Source organism: Talpa europaea (genome assembly GCF_964194135.1).
Source record: "Talpa europaea genome assembly, chromosome: 3".
In the NCBI taxonomy this organism is placed as follows: Eukaryota; Metazoa; Chordata; class Mammalia; order Eulipotyphla; family Talpidae; genus Talpa; species Talpa europaea.
In genome coordinates, this window is record NC_140069.1 from 38,467,967 (window position 1) to 38,495,941 (window position 27,975).

The window sequence follows — 27,975 nt, forward strand, 5'->3', positions numbered from 1 at the left end:
AAGCGCTGCATCTGGTCAATTATTAGCCAGATTATCATTAATATTATTGAGAGAATGTGATAGACAGCATGACTCATTAAAGCTTAAATAGCCACTTACGTCTGAAGGAATTCTTCCACAAAATTGCATGGCCTTTTTTTTTTTTTTTTTTTTAGAAAGTTTTTCTTTTTTTTTTTAAGAGGCATGTTTCATTTATTTATTTATTTGTTTGTTTGTTTGTTTATGCATGCACTGGGTACAGTCAGAAGCGCGGGAGGGTGAGAGAATTCACCAGAGCCAGAGCGGGGAGCAGAGCAGGCAGAAGGACCGAAGCACACTGCTGAGGGGAGCAGCGGGCGGCAGGAGAAGTCTGCGCGCCATGTGGGACCCTCCTCCGGTGGCCTGGAGCAGCCGGGGATCGAACCAGCACCGCGGAGGCCGCGGGCAGCTTCACAACCCAGCGCTCAACCGCTGCGCCACCGGGGAGGCCCTGCATGGCCTTTTTTGAGCTGTGGAGTTAGATACACTAAGTAGCTAAATCTCACCCCACCCCCATAAACCCTTACTGTTCATTTTATGAAAGGGGTGCAATAAGATTCAGCAACAAAATAAAAACACAAATTCACTTTAAAAGAAAATAGTGTCTGTTTTGTATGTATTAGAATGATATAAAGACCTTAAAGAGAATCACCTACTTAGAAAAAGATACCACAATCTTCCATTCTATAAATGAATTTCAGTCTTTCACCAAACATCACTGAGAGAGGAGACTGATCAGTCTCTACCACAAGGGAAAATTGTTAATACACTGCAAGTTTGCCATGCCAGCCATGCTTTCAGGCAGGCTGAAGAAGACACATTTCATGGGTTTCCATACACGCTGAATAATGATCACTGCTTGAATGAATATCGATGAGTGCAAATCTGAGCTCGATGAGTTAAATTAGTTATTAAAGAGATCTGATTTTCTTCGTGGTGCTGAAGCTGATAGCAAAATGGTTTCCTGTAAATTAGGATTTTTGAATAAGCAGTTAGTAGGAATTTTTGTGTTTTCTTTTGGTTTCTCTCTTCAGACATGTTTGGGGTGGTCCACTGGTGATAACTGTTAATAGAAAGAGGCTCTCACTTTCCGGCCCTTCAGAGGCTGTGGTGGACGGTGATTACTCAACAGAAAGGCTGCTGCTTCCCCCTCTGCTGTGCACAGGAGGCTGCGGAACGTGGCCAGCTGTTGAAGAACAGAGGGAAGTTAGTTTAGCATTTAGATTCACACAAATGTTAATGAAGTGCCCTGCATAGAAAGTTAAGAACCATAAAAGCCTTTCCTCCATGATGGACTAAAAATATTATGATGAAAATGTTCTAAGTTATGTGCCATATATAATAAAGCAACAATTCTACTAATTTGTCACCACTACACAAATACCCATGGGTTTAAAAATTAAGTAGGTAGCATCCTTGATTTGAAGATTTAAGGAAACAATATTTAGATCATGGCTTCAGATGTACGTATGTAGAAAGAGGGAATGTCACCAACAGAGGCAGAATGGGACCATGGAAAGCATACTGCCTGGCTTTCAGGGCAGGTCCCAGCCTTGGTGCTGCCACTAAGTAGCTGTGTGACCTTGGGCAAATAGTCTATTGTCCTTACACTTCAGCTTCCTCATCTATAAGTGAGCCATTGATTAGATTTCTTCCATAGTTATCTTGCAGCCCTTGGAAAACTTACAAGCTCACCAGTATATATGATTCCCAGCTTTTATGGGAATCATGTGGTGTTCATCCTGTAGAATTTTATCTTATAAGCATTATTTAGTTAAACAATAGTTTTGCTCTCAACATACTTGTGCTTTGCAAATAAATAATTATGGAAAAAGTATAGGATAATGTTTAAATTAGCCTCTAATAATGTTTAAATCAGCTTCTGGTAATGTTTAAATACTATTTAAGTAGTACAGGCATATTTCTCACCAACAGGGCCAACTTATCTTACACTCTATATACAATGCACAAAATATCAAGAAGGAAATAGAAACTACCAGTAATCATATCACAAGATATAGCCATATTAAGATTATATATTGTTATATATAACATACAGAAAAATATAATATAGAAAATATAATATATAGAGGAAAATATTATATATATATAAAACACCTTTCAGATGTTTACCTATTTATAAACACAAGCACATGTATGCCCATGGACAACTTTATATTTGACAAGTTTTAGTACAAAAATGAGCTCAACTCTATAATAACCTTATTTTTTCACTTAGTATACACCAAACATCTTTGTATGTCAAAAATATTTGTCACTGGTTTTTAGTACTGAAAAGTTTTCTATTGTAAGCATGTTTTATAAATTATATAATAGCTTCTTGGTGATTTAATATTACTTATCAACAGTAATATAACCTATCAATTCAATGTTTACTTATCAAGATTTAGCACAGGTCTGCAGTAGTTAAAGACTACTGGGTAAGTTACCTGAATAATTCTACTGTCTCAAAAATGTTCACCGAAAACATATTGCCAATTAATATAATTAAGTTTTTGAAATTTGTTTTGCTATTTCATTTGAATGTAGACAAATTATTATTGATGAGAAATTCCATCCTTTAAGCTTTGCTAGTCACCTAATTAAAGAGTCAAACAAATTCAGACTAACACACATCAATTAAGTTCCCATCATCATCATTTCACTGAAGCCTAAAATATTTCTCACGCTATATTCATCAGGATGGGAGGCGAAGAGGATGAGCCCAGTCACAGTAAATAGGCAAGAGTTTATAACTATACTCTATGGAAATAAATTCAGGCATCAGATACAAATAGCCATGTATTTCCACGAGTGACATTTTGAGGTATATTTTTAAATGGTTCAAGTATAGGAATGACAAGTCAAATATTTACAGCTCAAGTTTCATTTAAGTGACAAATTGTTATAGGTAAAACTACACTAAGAAATTCCCTGGGAATGTCAATTAGCAGAAGCTGAGGAGACACAAGGAAGACACTCAGCTTTCTGCAAATCACAGTAATCCAGGCATGTCTGGAGTGGCCACTTTAGGTGTCGATGCAAGAATCCTGAGTCTGAAACAGGGCACTGACTCACTGGCCTTACTCGGCCCAACTAGCCTCCCAGGAAAACTGCTGACTCCTTTGGAAATCCTGGCTCTATTTATCCCATCCACCCCACTTCTGACCCACTGCAAGTTGATCAAGGCAAATCATAGTCTAGGAGTTGAACTTATCTAGATCTTTCTCTGAACAGCCAGCTATTGTTCGCAGTGCTCCCTGAAACTATCCTGATGGCTCATCAAATTCGTTCCCCTTTTGGCTGTGAAGCTCCCTTGCAAACACCCCACTAGGAAAGTCCTGCATCAGCCAATCCTCCATTCAGATTTGCTTCTCTTGGCTCTGGGGTCCTCTACAACTACACTGATCTCAAAATGTACCCTTCTGACTGACCCCAACCAGTTTTATCCCTCACTAGTCCCTTGGCATCATTCAGACAGAAAATCTATCCATCTATCACTAAAGTTGACTCAGCAACTAGTGGCTCCTGGTGGAAGACTCCCCAGAGTCCCCCGGAGGCAAAGTGGGTATAGTATGATCTGTTTTGCTATTTTCTTTGGCTCTAATACTGCAATTTTAATTTCCTTGTAGAATAACCCCGCCAAGCAGAAATACTCTTTTCTAATGCTTTGTAAATACCTTTTATTATGTCACTTTAATGCTCAAATATCTTTGTAAGCATTCTCCCACCTGCAAAAGCTAAGTAATAATAAAAATAAACGCTCTCTTACGGAATATACAGTGCCAGGTGTTGAGCTAAGTGTTTTGTATTACATTATTTCATTGAATCCTCAAACAATTCTGTCAATAATATACTATTATCACCATTTTAAAGACAAAGATCTTCAGAGGTAGTTAGAAAGTTTAAAAGTTTATTTGCCACCTGGCAAATAAGTCATACATTAACCACAACACTACATTGCATTTCTTTCTTCTTTTTATTTATTTATCTTGGTTATTTCCCCCTAATCCTTTTTATTTATTTTTTACAATAAAAAGTTTTAAACATAAGGGCCTCCCTGGTGGCATAAGGGGTTAAGCGTCAGCACTATTAAGCAATTCGCAGCTACTGCAGCATGAGTTTGAGCCTCAGCCAGGAAGCTACCCACATAGCACAGCAGACCTTTCCTGCCTTGCCCGCTGCTCCCCTCAGCAGTGTATTTCAGTCAATCTGCTTGTTCTGCTCCCCACTGTGTCTCTGGTGAATCCTCTCTCCCACCTCCACTCCCACCCCCACCACACTTCTGGCTTGTACTCCAGTTCTTGTATGCATAAATAAATAAATATTTAAAAAATAAATAAAGATGTGGAAAATATTCTTACTCTTATCATTGATTGCAAAATGCAAAATTTTACAATGGAAACAGAATATTAGAGTTTTGTTTCCAGATATGCTGGACCTAAACCCTATAAGACAACCTCCCAATAGAAAACAATTCTAAAACCCAGACAACTATTAAAAACAACTATATAGTTGCACGTATGAGGGAGTGAACAGAAACAGAGGGACTCAGGTAGGGGTGGGGCGCTCACATTCTCTTGAGGGAGAGACAAGAACTCACTTGTGAGTTCTGCTGTCATTCACTTATAGAGTCTCTACAAGTGAGCTGTCTCTCCAGTTTTTCAGCTTAGTGGCATCTGCAAGGTACACCCAGTATAATGGGGCACACCTATCCTGAAAGGAAAGAGCCAGAGAAAGGTGTCCCAGACTCTATCCCTGAATTATGCATGTGTAGTACAGAAACTCCAGACACCCCAGCTGACCTGAGACCAGAGCTATTGCCCAAGAAAGAAAAGTTGCATGTTATGCCCAGCCCAGAAAATAATCTGCTAAAAGAAATAAAATAATACTCATGTGAGAATAACAGGATCCAGAATTTCTACAATTTAATGTTTATAACATATAGAACACACACAAATTACTCATTATGTGAAGAATCAAGAAGATGGAACACACACATTCTCAAAGAAAGAAAAATCAAGTCCAATCCAAGATGAACCATCTAGGGCTCTCTCTTGGAATCAAAATCCTTTGATTTTGAAGTGACTACTTGTAATACCTGATGGTTAGATTAAGTTAAAACTATTTTTTAATGCATGAGAAATCTCAGCAGAGTGGTAAGTAATCCCAGCAGAGAAATAGAATTAGTGAACGAGAACCAAATAGAAATTTTAGAACTAAAAAATATATTCCTAAAACACAAAAAATTGTGTGTATTTGACACAATAGAGGGAAGAGTAAATGAACTTGAATTTATATCAATAGAAGTTTTTCACAGTGTCAAATAGACATAAAGAAATTATGTTTTTTTTTAAAAAATAGTCTTGGGGTACTGCTAGGTGATACTAAAAGATCGAATGCATATGTAATTGAAATATCAAAAGGAAAGAAAATGACACAGTATACACATAAATTAACTTATAATTAATCAGACTTAAATATAAAATCCAAATTATTATTTAAAAAGAAAAAAGTTGCATCTATAAGCAAATATTTATTTAGAAGACACCAAAAGCCAAACTATAAAAGACAAATTAATAGAATGATCTGCATCAAGATTAAGAATTTTCGCATTAAAAAAAAATACTTAGGGCCTCCCCTGGTGGTGCAGGGGTTGAGAGCTGGGCTGCAAAGCTGCCCGCAGCCTCTGCAGCGCGGGTTCGATCCCCAGCCACCAGCGAGGGTCCCACATGGCCCGACAGACCTTTCCTGCCGCCTGCTGCTCCCCTTAGCAGTGTATTTCGTCGGTCTGCCTGTTCTGTTTCCTACTCTGGCTCTGGTGAATTTGCTCACCCTCTCGCGCTTCTGACTGTACCCAGTGCTTGTATAAATAAATAAACAGATAGATAGATAGATAGATAGATAGATAGATAGATAGATAGATAAATCTTTTGAAAAAATTTACAAAATATGTATTTTTAAAAAGGGTTTCTACCCAGGCTGTATAAAAATTTTTGCTACTTAATGAGAACTACAAACAATCTAACTTAAAAATGGGCAAATGATTTTGAGCAGATACTTCAACCAAAAGTTATATGCATTGTCAATAAGGATAGGAAAAAAATATTCAACACCACTAGTCATCACATAAATAAAAATTAAAATCAGGGCCTCTCTGGTGGCGCAGACTGTTGAGCACAGCGCTGTGAAGCTGGCCGCAGCCCCTGCAGCGCCGATTCATCCCCGCTGTCTCAGAGCAACCCACATGGCCAGCAGACCTCTCCTGCCTCACAAGCTGCTCCCCTCAGCAGTGTATTTCGTCAGTCTGCCTGTTTTGTTCCCTGCTCTGTCTCTGGTGAATCCTCTCACCCTCCTGTGAATCTGGCCTGTACCCCAGCTCTTGTATAATGAAATAAATCTTTAAAAAAAATTAAAATCAAACATAATTAGATCCTTTTACAATTAGATCCTGTTACAAGGCCACTGACACATTAGCTTTCCAATATGAAAAAAAATCACACATAATTAAAGTAAAAAAAAACTAATAACACCACGTGCTGATAAGGATGTGGAACAACTAGAATTCACTGCTTATGAAAATGGAAGATGAAACATGGTCTTGTAATTGTAGTTCCAGATGTTGACTCAGACATAAAAATAAGTATCCACACAAAATGAAGTATGCCAATTATTTCTAATATCAAATATGGGGAGCTATTTTTTATAGTAACCCAGAACTGGAAACAACCAAAATGTCCATTAATTGGTAAACAGATTAAAAACTAATGTGGTATATTCATCCCATACAATATTATTCAATAACAAAAGTCAGTTATGACTTTTGTTTAGTTTAGTTATGCTAACTAAAATAAATCAAAAACAAAAGTTTATGTACTGTGTAAGATCTCATTTAAATAAAATTATAGAAATGATAAAATTCTAGTGACATCTCAGTGGTTGTCTGGGGCCACAGATGAGGAAGGTGGAGTGCCAAGGAACCCAAGGCGACTTCTTCAGCAAAGAGCTCTATTCTGTTATTTGATTGTAATAGATAATAACCAAGTCATCAAGTGCATACTAGAATTCATGAATTTTACTGTATGCAACTATCAGAACAAATGAAAAATAAATTTTAAAAAAAGGAGCAAAGAAGTAAAGCCAAGTATTCTGTACACTGAGGTTCAGCAGATGAGTAAACCAATTTAGAGTAACTCAAAGAGACTTGGCAAGAAAAATCAAGCTTCCAAAGAAAAATGACAGCTCTATGATCAAAAGTATCAGAAAACAGTCTGCCTGTTCTCTAGCATGTCAGTTAAATCAAACATTTCAGTAAGTGAATCTGAAGGAGAAACTGGACAAAAAGAAAATAAAAAGTATCTGATCTGACCTTTTGGTCAAATAGTGATTTGGCAAGAATTACCAGTATAAAAAACCAGAAAAAAATTGGCAACAATTTACTTAAAGTAGGAGTTAGTCTTCATAACTAGTGATGTTCTATGGTGAAATAAGAAAATGATTAAATATAATATTTCCCAATAACTCCAAAAATAAAGAGCTGACTAAAGTGAGATAAAAATTTTATCTTGAAACTAAGTTTTAAGTCAGTAGCACAACAAAAGACATTTTCATTTTACCTTACTTAAAAAAGCTAAGGAACTGAATAATAACAGTCTGAATGATAACAATAATAACAACAGTCTCATGTTTGGAGTCTCTTAAATAGCCTTTTATTTCTTAACAGTTTTAGGCTTACAGAATTATTGCAACAGTAGTATAAATAATTCTTTGATACCTCACACTCAGTTTTCCCTATTATTTATATGCTACCATCTTTATCGCATATTTTTCACAATGAACCAATATTAATATGCTATCATTGGCAGAAGCCCATCCTTTATTTAGAGTTCCTGTGTTTTTATCTACTGTCTCTTTCTGTCCCAAGATCCTGTCAAGAAATGGCACTATGCTTGGTATTCATGTTTCCTGGGGCGTTTGATTATGAAAATTTCTCACACTTGTTTTTGATGACTTTGTTTGGGTGAGCACTGGATCAAGTACTTTCTAGAATGGGCTTTGTCTGATTTTTTTCATAGTTAGACTAACATCGAATTTTTTTAAATTATCACTTGTCTTATTGTTTAACTCTTAAAATCACCATAACAAGTTGGATTATTACTCAGATAATCATTTTAATGTAGTTAAAAATAAAAATATCTAAAAGTATTGCTGCTATTATAATTTGAAATGAATTACCAATCACGCTGAAGTTCTAGAATACAGCTATTATTTTATATAATGCATTAAAAACACATTTATCGATATTATTAATTGATCCTCACGTAAGATACAGTAGTGAATCCATAGCTAAGCAGTCACAATTTCTAAATGCAGGAAGTGATTTTTTGATTGGGTTAACTACATGTGTTTTAAGGAACTAAGTTACATTTTGATATATTCTCTTCCAAATCACAGAAGTATTAAAAAAAAAACTTATTTTCCAAATGCCTTTAAGGAATAAAAGTACTCTTAAAATATGAGAGAAAAAACATGATCTTGATATCAAAATTTATTAGCTCTTTCTACTAATCTGTTCAAATTTTAAAAGGGAATATCAAAGTATATGAAGGGGAGAAAAATGAACTCCAGTAATCAGGCCTTGCAATCAATGACAAGTTATTTTTCTTATGATGCAACTCACATTATTTATGATGGAAGAAAATCACAGGAATTTCCATGTCAGTCAAGCTCTGGATTTCTATGCAGACTATAATAAAATGTTTTAATAAGTGTGCCTCAGATTATGTTTTGGCTTTCATCCTAAAACCAGGTCAACAGAAGTTGGATAAGTTCAGCACACCAAGGGGAAACATTACCTGATATGACCTTGGTAAAGCAAACCAGCTTCTAGCCTTTGGTGGGGGGTAAGGGGAATGAACACACAAGAAGGTGGGCAAGTCCAGTACAGAAACTTTGTTAGCTACAGAAATTACTAGACTCTGTTCTTGCTAAGATTTTGCAAACCAAAACCCCTAAGTACAACATCCACAACAAGCAGCCTCCATCTGCCAAATTGGGCATCACATGGTTGAGGACTCTGAGCAGCAATACTGGGCATCAAAGGCATTCTGAACCTGTACCTTGCTTGCCTTGTCTTTAAGGCTCAGTAAGCATTTATCAGAAAAACAAGTGAGTTAATATCTCTACTAGGGCAGCATAGACAGCCACTCCACTGCCTCTAAGTAAATTCATGAAGCCTCACCAGCAGCCCTACAAAAGTTTTGTCCACAGAAGACAAAAGATAAGATCTTTCCATTAAGCAGACATACAGGTTTCTTAGGGTGCAGTGCCTCTCACTGTCCTCAGTGTGTACTCTGTGAAGGTGAAGGCTGTAAGAGAAGCAGGTAGAGGCACTAAGGTGGATAAGAAGAATACCACCTTTTAAGAGTAACCTCCCCTATTTTCCTGTTTGTATCCCAGTCTGTTTACACCACAGAAAACAAAAGTGATTAAATGCCTTCAAGTGGCACTTCGCTTTCTTCATTGTATCTGTATGCACATTGTGGGAAAAAAAGCATCTAGTCACGAAAGTCAACTAAGAAGATGGCATAAATCTCTCTGCTCCAACCATCTCGCTGAAGAATGCAGGGAAACACAGGTTTCATAACGCAACAGAAATTGGGATTTTTTTTTTTTTTTTTTTTTTTTTTTTTACTTTTAACCTGTTTTTCTCTAATGAATTGGGAGAAACCTGGAAGAAGTGACTTACCTGTTGAGAGCTGATATTTATAGGATGTTTTAAAACAATCCATGTGACACTCTCTAGAAGCGGTGGGACTGTAAGAGAACCAGGGTATGTCCAGTAGTCCCAGGATGAGGGAAGCAGAGATATTGGATCAAAATTTGTGAATCGGGTTTGTTTACCCTGGAAGAGAAAAAAGAATTCACAGAAATTATAATAGGATAACTTTACACCCACCCCCCCAAAAAAATACCACCCAATGAAATATTGGAATTCTTTAATTCACAGAATTATTTAGTGTTTGCCTTCGGTATATAAAAACAAAGTATCTGCCTTACTCTAAAATTTTTAGGTTAGGAACACATCATGTAGATTTAAGAAGCATGAGATTTATTTTAATACAAGTAATCTTTAAAATGTATTGCAGGTAAAGGCTTATTCTGCAAAACTCCAGCATCAAATACTAATTATGCATAAAAAGATTAATTAGTGATTATTCTAGACAATTAAGACTCCTTCATCATTTCTGAAAGATTAGAAATAATAATTACTTGTGTTCTACTGGTCAAATATGTTCCAAACCTTCAAAGGAGAGAGCAATGTGTCTCTAAGAAGATAAGAGAAGATCTTAAAAGAAAGTAAGAGAATTTGGGAGAAAACAAGGAATTTATTAGTTATTAACAAATAGTAATTATTTTCACCTTTTCTTTAATGGAATCCAAAATGTCAGTAATCTTTTGCAATTGAGAATTATGCTCACCAATCTGAAAATGTGAAATTTCAAAAGAAATGGTTACTGTAGCAAATCAGGTTCAAATCAGTACATTTTACTCACTGTTTAAGTTTTTAAAAAACAAAAAAACAAAAACTAAGTCAGCCCACAACAAATACTGATTGTTCTATAATAAAGCTCTCTTTTACCTACTGATCTTATCATGCCAGGAAAATCTAAAGGAGATAATGTTACAGGACTCCTTGGTTGAACTAATAGTAACAGCTTCATATTTCTTTAGCTTTATGAATCTATAAGGTACTTGAGCGAAACCTTGCTTAGCAAACTCTTACATAATAATCCAGATGGGACTTTCAGACCCTATATCCAAACTGACTTTTGCAACATCAAAACATTTGTGGAAACATCTCCCACTTTCAGCCTAAATTATTTGAGGCCCCAAATCAAGAGGAGAATTCACCAGAATATATATATTACCTAAGAGCTTAAATCCTTCATATTAAAGTATAATTTCTTGTCCCATTGGATTTTACTGCCACTATCAGACATGGTGGCTAAAGGAACAGAATCCACACCGATCTCCACTCTGCCCCACCTTCCCCTCCGTCCCAGCTCCAACAAGCTGCAAAATCACACAGAGTTGGTGGCATAGCAAATGTGCACACCTTACAAAAATGTACTCACAGTGTGAGTTGAGTGACTCAACCCACCACATGTGGTATTGCTTGTCTGATCACATGTGAAAATGAGACAAAGGAAAATACAACCAAAGTTTTCAATAATTGGTCAGTGGGTTTGTGATAACAAACCATGGTGGTCAGACTAGTGCTTCAAGAATCAGGAACTTGAACAACACCCTTCCCTGTATCATTTAATATTGTGCAATCAGGAAAAGTCCAGAATAAAGATATTCTTCTTATGATCTCAGGTGCTACTTCTGCTGTAATTGTTGTGTTACTATTCACATAATGGACAATAAGAGGCATCATAAGACAATGCTGCAAGGGCTAGTTCTGGGCCTTCAAATGAACCATAAACTAATACATGAAAGTTTGTTACTCATTTCAAAAGGAAAGCATTAAACTAAGAACTAGTTTACTACTAAAAAATAGTCGACTGACTACTCCATGACTGAATCTCTTTATCTGACATAAATGATTAATTATTTAAAATGAAATCAGTGAATTCTCACCTGTAAAAATACTCCCAAGACAGCTAGTCCATCTGGCTCATGAGCTGCTTCAACAAAACCAGGGTATTTGTCTGAATTCCAGTGAACAACATGGAGCTGCAAGACAGGTATGCAACAATCTTTTTGTTTTTTTTTAAACATATTTAAAAACATATGTGCAGATAAAACATTTATACACATGGTCTGGTACTGTGTATTTATATGGATAATGTGCTCTTCACAAGAATCTTGGGCAGATGGGCAGATTCTTTTTACTTTTGTCCAAAAACTAAAGCCTAAGTGAAGGACTGTGGTCACTTAGCTAGTCTGTCGTGTCCTATAGTAAGGTCTATGTCACCATTTAGAATGTCCTGGCGCATCCTACTGGGCCACTCTAGCTCTAACTATGTGCAACCATTGCTCCCCAGTGACTAGTGACTTCCCCAAGTCTTCCATGAGTGGGATTGCAATCAAATGGCCTTAAGGTCAGATCCCAACTGGCAGAGACCACTGAACAAACTTAAACTAACGGAGTCCACTGGATGAACAGAAGTCAAGTTTCTTTGAAATAGATTTTCAGGGACAATTTTACTGCTAAGGACAATGCCAGATGTTCCTGAAACTGTCAAATCAAGTGTTTATCACTTAGTTTAAGATATTTTAATGCATAAAGTCTCCTTAAGAATAACTATGTTGGGCCTCCCCTGGTGGTGCAAGCGATTGAGTGCAGTGCTATGAAGCTGTCCGCAGCCTCTGCAGTGCCAGTTCGATCCCGGCCGGCGAGGGTCCCACATGGCACGGTGGACCTCTCCTGTCTCGCCCACTGCTCCCCTCAGCAGTGTATTTTGTCAGTCTGCCTGTTTTGTTCCCCACTCTGTCTCTGGTGAATCCTCTCACCCTCCCACGCATTTGGCCTGTACCCTACTTCTTGTATAAATAGATAAATAAATCTTTAAAAAAAAGAATAACTATGTTAAGGAGTACTCAAGCTACCTTCTATGAATATGTTCAAATCCTTTCCTAAGACCAAATTTTAATGAGAAAATAGAGGATTCAGGGTCTATGAATCCTAGAGTCTGAGGTAAAAATAAAAAGCAGCTGGTGCTAATGAGGGGAGAAAGGAAAGGAAGGGAGTGAGAAGGAGCAGGAGGGATCTGGAATTCTAGAAGACAGGCTTCACCTACTTCACAGATCTACTCCCATGCAAATGGCTTTCTGCAAAATCCAAAGGTGTTAGTTCTACCATTGCAGAGGTGTTTTGGCAGCAGCGCCAAAATACAAACAATTGCAAAAGATCATGGATAATAATAAGGCAGAAACCCACTCTTGGAGAATCTTTATTCCTGGTGAGAAGAACAAACTGAGACAGTAGTCAATGGGCAATATAACACACTCAAACAATGTGGCCAAGATCATGAGTAGGCCATGTTGTCTAAGAGCCCTATGTGAGGGGTTGACTTTAGCTAAGATCGCCTTCAAATGAATTATTTTGTCACATCAGAGAGGAAACACTTATGAAGGATCCCGCCCCAATCACCTTTCTAGTTGACTGTAAGAGAAAATTTAACATGTTCAAATACACGTTTTTATTTCATCCTTTACATATGACTTCATATCTCAAAGGCAACAAATAAGGGAGATTTGTGGACTAAAAAAAAGCTGTAAACAGTGAAATTAAAAACTTTAAACTAGTGCACTGGATTGGCCACAACAATGAAGGAGGACTAGGTGATATCTAGGTAGAACACATAACAGTGGACTCCATGGTGCCATGTTCTAACTGATGTGAGAGAGATGGGGGAGGAACAAAACCTGAAGATGATGAAACAAAATTTATTTGGCTCACATAAGACAGATGAAATTCCACTGTCAGGGAGGGGCTGAAAAGAATGCTAAAGTTGTTTTAAATGGCTCTATGCCAGTCCATCAGTTCATTAGACAACAGATAACAACAAAGAGACAGTAGTGAAATGACTTCTTCAGTCACAATCATAGGCAACTAGAAATTGAATTGTAACTAAACAGATGTGAATCTATATATCCTGCTAGTTAAAAAACAACCATTTGGAGTATTATGAGAAACTAGAGCAAGAAAATTCCTTTTTAAAAAAGTCCTCCAACACATCTTGCTTAAATAGGCAATATCTTTAGGGAATCGATATCACTTTTACTTGTACTTGATTTAAAACTCAAAAAAAAAGGGGAACTGTGGTTACCTGATAACATCGCTCTTTCTTGCCTCAAGGACTCACAAGCCAACTTATTTTCACTTAAATAGTTTTGGTTGCATCACACAATTCACTTTCATCTCATAGTTAAGTTAGATGTGAGCAATATTTAATCATATTAAACCTATTTTATACTTTGTCATTTAATTAGAGCATTAGAAGTAGTAGCATATTCCTAATGAATATAATTACAAAGAAAAGGAGTAACTTTCCAATGAAAAAGAAACAAATCAATAAATGTTTTATTGTGCTATGCTTTAGCAAAGAACTATAGCACTTAGAAGAGTCTGTGTCTTTATTTTTTCCCTAAAAGGAACTTTACCATTTGCTAGCATTTCTATATTTTGGACTTTACATTATATTAGTATATATTTGTAGCTGGACCAAATATATGTTTCTTTCTCCCCTCACAGGCATTTCAGTAAATACAACAGAAGTTGTAGAAAGAGATTGCAATTTGATATCGGACAGATGTGAACTTAAACCCATCTCAACTGCTTCCTAGCTGGCCTTAATCTTTGCAAGTCTCCAATTTACTTATTTCTAAAGTGGGCCCAATAACCCTAAACTCTCAGAGTTGCATTAAGGCTGAGGACTATTCGTAGTTCTCCTATAGATAAAATTTCCCATTGATGGAATAAAGTAATTGTAACCATGAGGTACTTAATTGGATCAGAATCTAGTCAGAGATAAAGGAGCTGTCCTCTGGGCTCCTGAAACCCCACTGCATAGGAAAACACTGAGTCATGAGTCTCATGACTTACCTCAGCAGCATATCTCACTCCGTCCACCACGTGCTCAGAGCCGTGATCATCCGCAGACCCCCAGTGCAGGTGAAACTGTCTTAACCTGTAGCTTCCGGTCAGGGGACCTCCACGCAGAACTAAATACCAATACATTCGTAAATATTAGCAAGAAAAAATACTTATGCACGCTTCCATAACCCACAACTTCTCCCTATGGAGTCAATCTGCCCATATTCTATGTGGAATTTTTTGGGCATTTGGGTTGTTTCCAAAGCTTAGCTATTGTAAACAGTGCTGCTATAAACATAGGGATGCAGGTGCTCTTTGGAATTGATGTTTCTGTGTCCTTTGGGTAAATACCTAGGAGTGGAATTGCTGGATCATGTGGAAGCTCTATGTTTAGTAGGTCCAGAAATCTCCACACAACTCTCCATAGTGGTTGGACCAGTTTGCACTCCCACCAACAGGGCAGGGAAGTTCCTTTTTCTCCACATCCTCGCCAACATTTGTTGTTGCTAGTTTTTTTTAATATGTGCCATTCTCACTGGTATAAGATGATATCTCATGGTAGTTTTGATTTGCATTTCCCTGATTACAAGTGATGTTGAACATTTTTTCATATGCCTGTTGGACATTTGCATTTCCTCTTCAGAGAAGTTTCTTTTTAGCTCTTCTGCCCATTTTTTGACTGGATTATTTTCTTTGTTGTTGTTGAGTCTCATCAGCTCTTTGTAGATTTTTGTGATCAGTCCTTTATCATTAGTGTTGTGTGCAAAAATGTTCTCCCAGTTGGTGGGGTTTCTCTTTGTTTTTGTTATTGTCTCTTTTGCTGTGCAGAAGCGCTTAAATTTGATGTAGTCCCAGCTGTTGATCTTTGCCTTCACTATCACTGCTTTGGGTGATGTGTCTGTAAAGATGTCTTTGATGTGCATATCATGTAATGTTTTGCCTATATTTCCTTCTATGTATTTTATGGTTTCAGGTCTTATGTCTAGCTCTTTAACCATTTTGAGTTGGTTTATGTGTATGGTGTTAGGTAGTAGTCAAGCTTCATTCTTTTGCATGTAGCAACCCAGTTTTCCCAGCACCAATTATTGAACAAACTTTCTTAGCTCCAATGCATATTCTTTGCTCCGTTGTCAAAGATTAGTTGACCATAAATCTGTGGGTTTATTTCTGGATTCCATTGGTCTGTATGCCTGTTCTTGTTCCAATACCATGCAGTTTTGATGATTATGGCTTTATAGTATAGTTTGAAGTCTGGAAGTGTGATGCCTCCATTCCCTTCTTTTTTTTTTTTTCAGGAGAGCTTTGGCTATTCAGGGTTTTTGGTGATTCCATATGAATTTCATCAATAATTGTTCTATTTATTTGAAGAATGACATTGAAATTTTGATTGGAATAGCATTGAATATGTATTTTGCTTTTGGTAGAATGGCCATTTTAATAATGTTTATTCTTCCAATCCATGAGCAGGGGATGTCTTTCCATTTCTTTGTGTCTTCTTCTATTTCTTTTAATAGTAGAAAACATATTCTTAAACTGTCTCCTTCCAATTAATCTTGATTGGGCGGGCTTCAAGGATATGGGAGGATAAGAAAGCATTGGATGTTGAAGACACCATACAGATTCCTAAACTCCCCTCAACATCCAATTAAGTGTTATACTAGTGCGTACAGCCTTAACACAGTTTTATTTGATATTCTCCTCTTCAGAGACTGTATGTACATATCTCTCTCAAAATGTCAAGAAGACCTACTTAACATAAGGAATAGATGTTCAGAGGTATCACAGGTAGTTTTCTACAAACAGCAAGGAAAAAAGGGAAAAGATAATATATCTGCCTGAGGTACATTTCTCTTTGAGCTTTACTGTAGGGAAGGAATGATCCAGATTATAATCTATATTGACCAACCCAATTGAACTGATTTCTCCCTTATGCAGTTGGACTCAGCTGAAATTGAATACCAACAATTAAGAGGTGGTGTAGTGGCTGGGATCAGAAGACCTGGGACAGCTACTAAATAAATTATATGATCTTTCAAAACTCACTTAAACCTCTACAGGCTTCATTTTTCTTGTCTATGTTTGTATTTGTTGTTCTGTCTATTTTAATTAAGGTATTGGATTGCATGACCCTTGTACAATACTCAAAACTGCTAAGGGAAAAAAATTGAGCATATATAATGGAAATTTTTTGGAAGGTTGAATGGTTGGGGCCTCCTTCAGATTCATCTGGATCCAGATTTCTTTACAATAAATAAAGATAGTTGTTTGCAAAGCCCTCTAAAAAAAATAAAAGAGAAAAGAGAACCACTTATATCAGATTCTAGAACTCATTCTTCCATTACTCTGTTAAACAGAATAATTTTACTGTTTCTTCTCCCATTAGACAATGTTCATGAGGGCAAAGGTTCTAGCTGGGTCCCTGACATACCCATCACCTAGCTGGGAACTATTAGAGAGGACATGCACAGTGAATATTTGATGAATGAATGAATATTTGATGTTTCTTTGGATAGTTTGAAAAATGACTCAGATTAATTTAAAAGACACATTCCTTTCAATGACTCCATTTGACGCAATGGCTCCATTTGCACGCAATGGAATTCCAGATGAAAAGAAATCAACAATTTTATTCTCCTTTACTCTTACTGTTGTAGAGTAAGACTTGAGCTGAACCATAAAGTCATTCCTTCACAGTAAAAAGCATATTAGAGAGCTTAATTTTGGAAGAAGATGCAAACAAGCTGGCTCTAGACAAAGAGAGTAATACCAAAACCCACACATTGGTAGGGAAACATCCAGGAATAATGGTTGATCTCTGGAAAGGCTGCTCTGAATACAGGGTTTAAAGGCAGATTAGCACAACTCTGCTTAGTTAAGCAAGAAGGCTGCATTAACCTTTACATATTTGGATTCCTCATCTGAGTGTTTCAACTAAAATATTTAAAACAAGACTATGATCAGTGAATATCTAATTGTAAAGGACATTCTTTCAAGTAGTGTTCTTCTGAGAAAACAGTGCAGGGGGCAGCGGGGCAGGGAGGGATGTGAGTCAAAAATATCAAAATTAAGTTATCTCTGACACTGAATTTAAGACAGTCTATTATAAAACAGCTAACCTGGGCCTCCCTAGTGGCACAAGGGGGTAAGCACAGCACTATGAAGCAATCTGCAGCCTCTGCAGCACGAGTTTTATTCCCAGCCAGCCAGGAAGCAACCCACATGGTGCAGCAGACCTCTCCTGACTCACCCGCTGCTCCCTTCAGCAGTGTATTTCATTCAATGTGCCTGTTCTGTTCCCCACTCTGTCTCTGTTGAATCCTCTCACCCCCTGCACCTCTGGCCTGTACCCCCGTTCTTGTATGCATAATAAATAAATCTTTAAAAAAACAGCTAACCTGTGATACAAAGCGAATAATGGCAACAAAATTATTTTTAATGAGGATGATTTAGTGTTTTCATGTATCGAATTCTCCATCTTACTTTCCAACTACGATGAGTAAATAAGTATTATAGTCTCCATCTTATGTTTGAAAAAAGAGTAATCATTTCTCTGAAAGCATACTTGGCATACATATATAGAGCATTTTTCCCCTCATTTAGATTTTTTTTTTAAATCTATTTCAATCAATACTCTCATCTAAGAAGTCTACAGAGTTAAATGCCATAAAAGTTTAGGGAAATTTCAATATCTTAGTAAAAGAGTTTTTGTCACTTTGCTACATGCTATGGAGATGAACAACAATGTAAAATATTGAATGTGTGACACTACTGAATTTGACTCTTTTAAATTGTAGTAAGTTGCTAAACTTACTCATTTTCTGAAACTACAACATGATCAGCTGGCTTGAGTGATAAGCAAGGCTGGCAACAAATCAGAAAAAAAAAGTTAATTTAAAAATCAACACATTTGTTTGCTCTCACTTTCACTACCCCAAACTCCTTTTAAGGGAGAAACTGTCTTGTTCTCCTACATCCCCAGTGCCTATGACAGTGCCTGGATCAAAAATATTATTAACATAAAACAAGAAAGAGAACTCACATGAAGAAGCACACTTCAGTTTGTAAGGCTACTACTGAAGTGACCTGGAAATCCCTAAAGAGAATATTTTTAGGACCAGTGAACCTAGTTAAAGTCACAGCGTAGGGCCTCCCCATTGGCGCATCGGGTTGCGCAGCACTATAAAGCTGTCCACAGCCTCTGCAGTGCAGGTTCGATTCCCGGCTGGCCAGAGAGATACCCACATGGTGCGGCAGACCTCTCCTGTCTCGCCCACTGCTCCCCTCAGCAGTGTTTTGGGTCCATCTGCCTGTTCTGCTCCCTACTGTCTCTGGTGAATCCTCTCATCCTCCCGCACTTCTGGCCTGTACCCCGGATTACACCATGAGAGAAGGAAGAATGCAGACATGGATGTTCACAGTCACAGGGATCTGAATTCTTTATAAAGTCAGGAAAACCTTCATTAAGTGTGGCTTCTTCTGCCATTAGCATCGACACACCACGTAACTCTCTGGTCAACTCATTGATTCAACACTTTCTTTTTTTGTGCCTTTTTATTTTTTCTTTATCAAACTTGGTAGGAAATTATTTTATTGACCTTTTCAAAAGCCAGTTTTTACTTTCATTAATTTTCTCTATTGTTTTTACTTTCAATTTTATTGATATCTGCATTTATATCTATTATTGTATTCCTTTTGCTTGCTTTGGTTTATCTTTCTCTTCCTATTCTAGTTTCTTACATTTGAGACTTTTCTTCTTTCTTTTTTTTAAGCTATGGAAAGAACCCTAATGCCCAAAAATAGATGACTGGATCAAGAAGATGTGGTATATATACACAATGGACTATTACTCAGCAATCAAAAAAAGATAAACTTAAGCAATTTGCAGCAACATGGATGGAGCTATAAGGGATCATGCTCAGCAAAATAAGCCAGAAAGAGAAAGAAAAATACCAGATGGTCTCACTCATAGCAGGAATTTAAAAACCTAAATAAGGGACCAGGAAAAAGACTAATTACAATAAAGTAAAAATCAAAATCAACAAGCAACTATAACCAGAGACACACTACAGGTGGGCGAGGAGGGAGTATGATCAAAATAAGGGGGGTGGGAATTGTGTGGGGACTATAACCAAAATGAAAATGCATACATTGTGCAAAAATGAAAAATGATGTAAAAAATCTATAAAAAAATTAAAAAAAAATTTAGCACTTCTTAAAAGCTTACTATGGACCAGCCATTGCATTCATTGCTAAATATACAGTGAAGAACAAGGCCATCTCTTTCCTCAAGGAATTTATAGTCTATTGAGGGAAACATAATTACAATAGAGCTTATGATATAAAAAGTTCAGATTACCAATTCAACTCCCTAGCTATTTTGTCTCTTGGCAGAAAACATATAATGAGGTATCTGCCTCTACCAGCATCTTTTTCTGTTGTTGTTTATGTATAATTAAGGATCTTGTATATTTGGTTGACTTCAGGTAGTTATCTAAAACTATATAGCTAGAGCTAGATAGTTATGTTGTAACTAAGAAACTGACAGTTTCTCCACATGAAAATTAAAGAATAACGACTGAATTCATCAAGTCACTGTTATTTCTAGGAGGTCTCTTTAAAAAAAAAAAAGATTTATTTATTTATTTATTTATTTATTGATGCATACAAGAACTGGGGTACAGGCCAGAGATGCAGGGGGTGAAAGGATTCACTAGAGACAGAGTGGGGAACAGAACAGGCAGATTGACTGAAATACACTACTGAGGGGAGCAGAGGGCAGGTCAGGAGAGGTCTGCTGCACCGTGTGGGCAGCTCCCTGGCCAGGGATTGAGCTCTGCTGCAGTGACTGCGGATAGCTTCATAGGTTGCGTCTTAACCCCTTGTGCCATCAGGGAAGCCTCCAAGAAATCAGTTTCCTTCCTTTTGCAATCTGTCCAAAATTTCAGCACAACTTATTTCATCCACAGAAAGAACACACATTATCATTATTATGATCATTATTATTATTTTTACTATTATTGCTACTAATAGATATTAATAGTAATTGAATGATTGCTATATGCCAGGGGCTATCTCATTACCCCCTGTAGATTAATAATTAGTGTACAATAACGTTTAAAAATTATATGTTCAAACAACAAATAACCTACCATTGTTTGAACTATTTCAGTGTCAAAAGTATTAATTGATTTCTGGGATTTGTCATTTTATTGACTCTTCAACCATATATACTAATGCATTCTATACTGTAATGCCATCTCAAGGTATTTTCCATGGCCCCCAACCAGCTACTGAAAAATGTTTTTAACTTAATCATACATTTATTGAGTACCTACTATGTGCCAGGCAACATGCTAGGCATTAAAATAAAGCTGTTGCCCAGAGACAGCCATCAACTGAGTGGAAAGAGACTCAATTGGCAGTTACAACAGTGGGGGATGTCCTGTGATCTGACAAGCTTAGGAGGCTGGGGAAGGGGTAGATGGGGTGGTGGACAGCAGGACTAGTAGGGTGAGGTTCTCAGAGGGTGAGATACTATCTGTATACAGTAGTTGGGGTAAGAACACACTGTCTTTATCAGATTACTTTTTCCCTCTTCTATGACCAATGGGTTTCTTTCTGAAGAATTTCACATCCACCTGCCCCCATTTGAAAGGATTTTTAAAATTATGAAGCATGACTCCCCATTATGCAGGGATGCAGCTGCACAGCTAAAGCACTCTTAGGACCACAGGGAAGGGTTTATGCTTGTGGTTCATTGACTGGTGAAATTCAGAATTTGTTTTGGTCAAAAATAACTTCTTTACAAATGAATACTATTTTATTCAAGTAAAAGTGGTTTGTTATTTCAGAAATTATCTTTTTTTTATGAACCAAAGAAAAAGAAAAATCATCAACAACATTTTGTTTAACTGTAGTGATTTCTTCTTTTTAACTGACTTTTCCCCCAAAATCACCATTAGACAGTCTGTTCATTTTCCTTGAGGAAAAAGAATGAGGATCATGACCCATATTTATGTAGTTTCTGTCTCAGAGGGATACAAAGTACTTTGTGGACATTTTCAATTTTCATTTTCAATTAACCCTGATAACTTCATTGTGATCTAGACAGGAAAGAAAGACCTTCACTTATGTGCAAGGCACACACCACCCATCACAGAAAATGTCAAGTCTGGAAACAGGAACAAAATGTTTCCACTGATTGACAGGAGGCAGAGGAAAAAAAAGAGAAGACAGAAAGAAAGGAAGAGAGGGAGAGAAGATGCTGGAAGGAGGGAGGAGTAGGGGTGGGGAGAAAAGGAAGACCTGGATCACTACTGGGCAAATTAGAGGAACAATTATTTATGACTAAAGTTGGTGACATTTAACATGAAAAAAAAAAATGTTGGTGACATTTACAAAGTGTAAAGTTTTAGGTGATGCACAAAATAATTATTTCTTAGTCCAAAACTGGGAGTATGGCCTCCCTGGTGGTGCAAAGGGTTAAGCACCACACTATGAAGCAATCCACAGCCTCTGCACCATGAGTTCGATCCCCGGCCAGCCAGGAAGAAACCCACATGGCGCAAGGCAGATCTCTCCTGTCTCGCCGGCTGCTCCCCTCAGCAGTGTATTTCAGTAGATCTGCCTGTTCTGCTCCCCACTCTGTCTCTGGTGGATCCCGCATCTGGTGGATCCCACCTCCCGCATCTCTGGCCTATACCCCAGCTCTTCTATGCATAAATAAATAAATCTTTAATAAATAAATAAATAAAGCTAGGAGTAGGTAACCCCAGGTTTTGTATGTTTAAGAATCAAACTATAGGGCCTCCCCTGGTGGTGCAGCGGTTGAGCACTGGGCTGCGAAGCTGCCCGCAGCCTCTGCAGCACCGGTTCGATCCCTGGCCACCAGCAAGGGTCCCACATGGCGCGACAGGCTTCTCCTTCCGCCTGCTGCTCCCCTCAGCAGTGTATTTCTTTGTCAGTCTGCCTGTTCTGTTCCCCTCTCTGGCTCTGGTGAATTCTCTCACCCTCCTGCACTTCTGAATGTACCCAGTGCTTGTATAAATAAATAAATAAATCTTTAAAAAAAAATAGAATCAAACTATAATTACAAACAGAATCAAACTACAATTATGGGTGTTATAAACTTTGTACTCAGACGCCTTGGACAATGTTTACAATGTACCCATTACATCAACCATACCTATTAACAGAGAGTCACACCATCGGGCTTGAAGGAAAGACAACTGATTATGCATATAAATAAATATTTATATTTATAAATAATATATAAATGCCTATAAATAAATATATGCACATATATATGTAACGTAAAATTTGAAAATACCATGTATTAATCATTTTTATGCATTTCTGCTCTGATGAAAATGCATTTGACAAATATGAGGAAGCAATTGTATGGGCTTATAATTTTTACTCACAAAATAGCATCACATAAATACAGAATATTATTACTAAACTAAATCTGAGCTTAATGAATAAGTAAAAACTTTCTTCCAATTAAGGATTTTAAAAATTTAGCTATATTTTTCTTTAATAGAGCAAATAGAGCATCATCCTATTAAGACTAAAAGTAAAAAAATTTGTCAGATGCCATAAACAATGTTCCAAAATATGATTCTATACAATCTTCTCTCTCATCTTACTTTTAAACTTGATACCTTCTATTCCTTGGGAAGCTTGAAGGAGAATTAAATGTTCATTTTAAGGAAATGCTATTTTTGTTCTTCACTTAGCATACAAATTAACAAGTAAACTACAGTTTTATTTTGTTGGCCAATTGTTTGTTCATGTTGTGAAAGATACTATCCAGTGAATTTACTGAATAAAACTTTTATTTAACAAAAAGCTAACAAAGAATATACAGTGCGTACGTGTTTCAAGTATGAAAAATAAGAAAGTATAGTCCAGTCATCCAAGCCCTTCACTCCCCACCAAAAATAAAAGCCAACCTGATTTGTCCTCGGTATCATCAAAGTCAACGTTGAAGGAATGGCCACTGTTACTGATGATTTTAGCTGAGCTTGCGTCATACTTGATACTAAGAGGTCGAAGGGAAGAGTCATATTTCACTTCTTTGGTTTTAATCTCAATTGGAGATTGCTGATCCCCATCAGCAATAGGGAAAAATTCATTCCAATGAATGGGACCTTAAATATATAGGACAAAAGAAAAGGAATAAATAAGCTATTTCATCCAATAAATATTTATTGCATGCAATGCATTGGACTTGATATTGAAGAAAACACCAAAAACTAATAAAATAAAATCTTCATCTGCAGGACTTTAGTATGTAATTGCTGTTTTGCTTTTTTAAGATTAGTTGTTTTCCACCATAGGTATGGAAACGTACTGGTTTGTTTTAAATTCACTTTCAGAATTAAACTAAACCTTGCAGACAAAAGAGCCTGTAAGTTCTATAAACTACTTTGCAAAGATACCCTTTCACCAAACAAAAAACAACAGTACAATTCATCATTGAAAACAGTGAGATTCAGTCTCAGCTCCAAGAATGAGCTGTGGTAGGTCAGCGGTCAACAAGTTTATAAACTGGAAGAGTCAACTGTGTAGCAAAGAAAGGATGTGGTTCTTAAAGATGCGTCCCTACTTTCTTCCATTACTAACTGTTATCATCACCTATCACCAGGATTCAACTGAGTTACCTGTGAGGTGCCAGTGTCATACTGAGGAAGTATACGCGTTTTTCACATAGGATAATCCAAATACAATGGCTATCCCTTGTCAGAAAATGTAATGTTGTTGATTATCTGCAGTGGAACAGGTGGCAATTAATCTCTTCCTACAGTTTGGTAGGTCCTTCTTTACTTATTGTGCCAATGCTTCATTTGAATTCCTACACAAGGAATAATTGTCATCCTGATCATCTATTGGAAAAGTCAAAATTGCATCAAGTTCCCAAACAGGATACATGTTTGATAATTGATGTGAACCAATAAACTGGTAATTCATTACTATATTTCTTTGGGTGACTCTATTCAAGTTTGCACTCTCAAAATCAACATCAAGGTTGTAGCTTCAATTAAGTGCCAAGACATTCTAAAAATGTGAGTCACTTTATAGGTTAGAGGCTCTTATTACCTCTACTATGCCTGCAATTTAAACAGCTACCACAAGGTAAGTAGAGCATAGGGTCAATGGTTAAGTTTCACCCTACTTCACTAACCAACTAACTAGATTTCTCTAAAACTCAAGTACTTATTAAAATGACACAGTCTGACAATTGACTAAACATTTGTTATTAACATATCTCTTTAAAAGATAAAATTTTGAAAGAAAGTTCAAGAAAGACAACTATATTATCAGCAGCATCTATTATACTTCATTTTTGCAACAGAGAAAGCATAAATTCTTTCCCATTTGCATCATGTGACAACAAATCAAATAGCCATAGCATTAACACATGATCACAAGTTGAATTAAAACTAGTTCTCTCATGAGCTTGATATTTTGGACTTAAAACAACTTAAATATCAGAAGTTCTTGCTTAAAACTAATTACAGAAAAAGGGATTACATTTCCTTTTTATTAAGTAGTTTCATTTACCTTTCTAGTACTTTTTGCATATAATCTAATTTTTTAGGTGAAAAACTTTTCTATTTCACTGCCACCAAGTAAGATTTAACCTAATGAGAACTAGACTTCAAATATGCAATGCATATGTCACAACATATTGTTGACTTCTTTACAATCAAGAGTTTCTTTCTCTTCCTAATCCTTTTTTTCACTTTTAAAAGCAGAACTATTTGTGTAAGCAGACATAAGCCTACATAATATAAAATATCACCACTTCATATCAAATGCTCAATATTATCTATTAACCACTACGGTAGGTTCATTTCTTGCCTCTCAGAGGCCTAGCTTTCTTAAACTTCCCAACACATTCAACTTTAAATCAATATAAACGTATTTCTCAAATAGAAATATATGATGGTTCTTGAGTGATTCAGGAACTTGTGAATATCCATAGTGATATACAATTTTCAACAACTGTCGCATGCCCTAAACTATAAAAACTAGACTATAAGAACTAAACTATAAAAACTAAACTTTATAATAGAATTATAAAAGGGCAGCAGAAGAGTTATACATGGATTATGAAGCCATCCTTCCAATGCTTCACCTCTTGATGTTCCATTTTATCATTGCTACTATTCCCAACTTTAGTTTTCTTTTATCTGCTCATTCACTACTTGTGTCAATGTTTAAGAGAAAAGAACAATAAAACTTGTCCAGTCAAGATACCACACATTTCCAGTAGTAATTTGCCCAAGTAGATCTACTTAAAGGTGTGGCCCTCAGAAAGTTATGGCATCTAAAAAAAGAGACTGCCCTACAATTCCCAGAAGAAAGACAAAATCACTCTTTGCTAATGTCTTTTCTAAGATGAATTTTTTTTAAGTTTCTGCAGATTAGCTTCATCAGAACCAATATTTTCTAACATATTAAAGAGTAGTCAATACTCATTCACGGAAAAGACTCTTCTTCCTAACCATAATGAAGGCACTGTTGGCACCCAGTAGCTATTAAATAAACAAACATAAATTGAAAATTAGCAAAATGTAAGATTATAAATACAAGTGTCAGTCAAAAATTTAGGTCTCAGTCCACCTAAATTATACCTTTCATTACTAAAATTATAAACTTCACCTGCTGCCATTTTTCAACTGGCAAGTTAATTAGAATTTCAAAAATGCTACTATTAGAATGAAAACTTTTTTTTCTTGGTGAAAACAGGCTACCTATAAAATGAAACTATCCAATACTGTTCAATAATATGCATGCTAATCCAATAATGTGCATGCATTATCCAGTGTTATGACTATTGTTGTTACTATTATTATTCTCAGATCTAATTTTGACAGTGATTCATTTTCTTTCTTGACTTTCTTGGTGACACTTTGCAATATTGCAAATAACGATTATTATTTTATTATATATAAAAAAACAAGAAAAGCCATTTACCTTTGATAATTTAGGATATATGAGAAAAAAGTATGCGTCTTGCAATTATTGTCACCCCATCAATAGATAAATTTTTTGTCAATATGTTAAAATCTCAACAATCCTTTGCTAATCCTCAATTTCTGCAAGGGAGGGTGAAAAGAGAGGGAGAAAGAGTGGAGAGTTAGAGGTAACCCAAAGTAAACTTCATTTCCCAAAAAGAACCTAAGCCAACAGTAGTAATCAACTGTAAACTGCTGGGGGAATCTTTATAGTAGTGATTAAGAAATGTGCAGTATTTTGGTTGCCAAGAAGAAATTAAATCTTTCGTGTAATTCAGTTATTAAGATTTTTAAATATGTTTTCAAGGGTTTTCCATGATTTGTTTCCCCTAAGTGAATAATGAGCTTAAAAGACTGAAAGGAAACTTGTCCTCAATCCATTAAAGTATGTCATCAGACTTCTGAGCTCCATGCCTTTCATTGATAAGTAGTTGATATCAGAGAAAGTTCTCAGCTTTCCAAATGAAAATGAACGGGCAAATAAGACGACTTGGGGGAGGGAGCCAGGGAATCTTAATAGGGCTAACTCACCTTCACTCGGCCCCACTGTCACCCGCACCATGAATACTCTCCAAAAGACACTTTCTCAACCTACACTAGGATCAGCCTTCCCTCTGCTTCCTGCTTAGGCTTGGGGAGCACAGCTCAATTCAAAGAGGAACCGAAAAACTTTCTCGCCAAGTATGAGATCAGCAGTGTGCGGTCGGCTGGCTCCAGGGCATCGGACCGTCCCCCTCAATCGCCCACTGCCCAAAGTACCCCCATCCCGTGCAATCAGAAGACACTCACCGTTGTGTTCGTCGTATCCCCAGCTGAGTCGCGACATGGCCCCAGCGTGTGGAAGTCAGACGAAGATGTGGCAGGGCAGGAACCGGAGGGAGGGAGCGCGGCGGGCACGCCTGCGGGCGGGCGGGCTGGGGCGGGGACCGCGGTTTGCAACCCAGCAGAAGTGGGAGCCCCGGAACCCCGGGGGCAGGGCGTTCTCAGCTTTGTCCGCCAGGGGGCAGTGGCGCGAGAGGCCGTGGACCCTCGCCGTGGGCCGACGAGGCTGGGCTAAATCTGCGCTGTCCGTCCCTCTTTCTCTTCGTTTGAACTCAAGAAAGTAAGTGGGACCTTGCCAGGAAAGTAATGAGGGAGGGGGTAGGGAAAAAAGGAAACGGGGATTTCCAGAATTCTGGGAAGCAGTCACCCTGAAGGGGAAAAGCATTGCCCAAGAGCTGTGCTGGGGATAAATGAATCACCCAGGTCGATCTGGAAGCTGGGGAGCTGGTAGCAATGTGAAGGGGAGGGGCATGACTGGGTCTTGGTGGTGACTAATACAGG

At 37.1% G+C, this 27,975-nt stretch overlaps 1 protein-coding gene across 1 annotated transcript; it reads right to left on the bottom strand.

Moving 5' to 3' along the window:
- Positions 1-1,084: 1,084 nt before the first annotated feature.
- On the bottom strand, positions 1,085-27,478 carry LOC311169151 (carbonic anhydrase 13; the record flags this gene model as incomplete). The annotated part of the gene is made up of 7 exons (XM_084230893.1): positions 1,085-1,204; positions 9,767-9,922; positions 10,441-10,503; positions 11,665-11,760; positions 14,636-14,754; positions 23,581-23,778; positions 27,442-27,478. 7 exons carry the CDS (start codon positions 27,476-27,478, stop codon positions 1,085-1,087), a joined length of 789 nt encoding a protein of 262 aa, XP_084087019.1.
- Between the last annotated feature and the right edge of the window lie 497 nt (positions 27,479-27,975).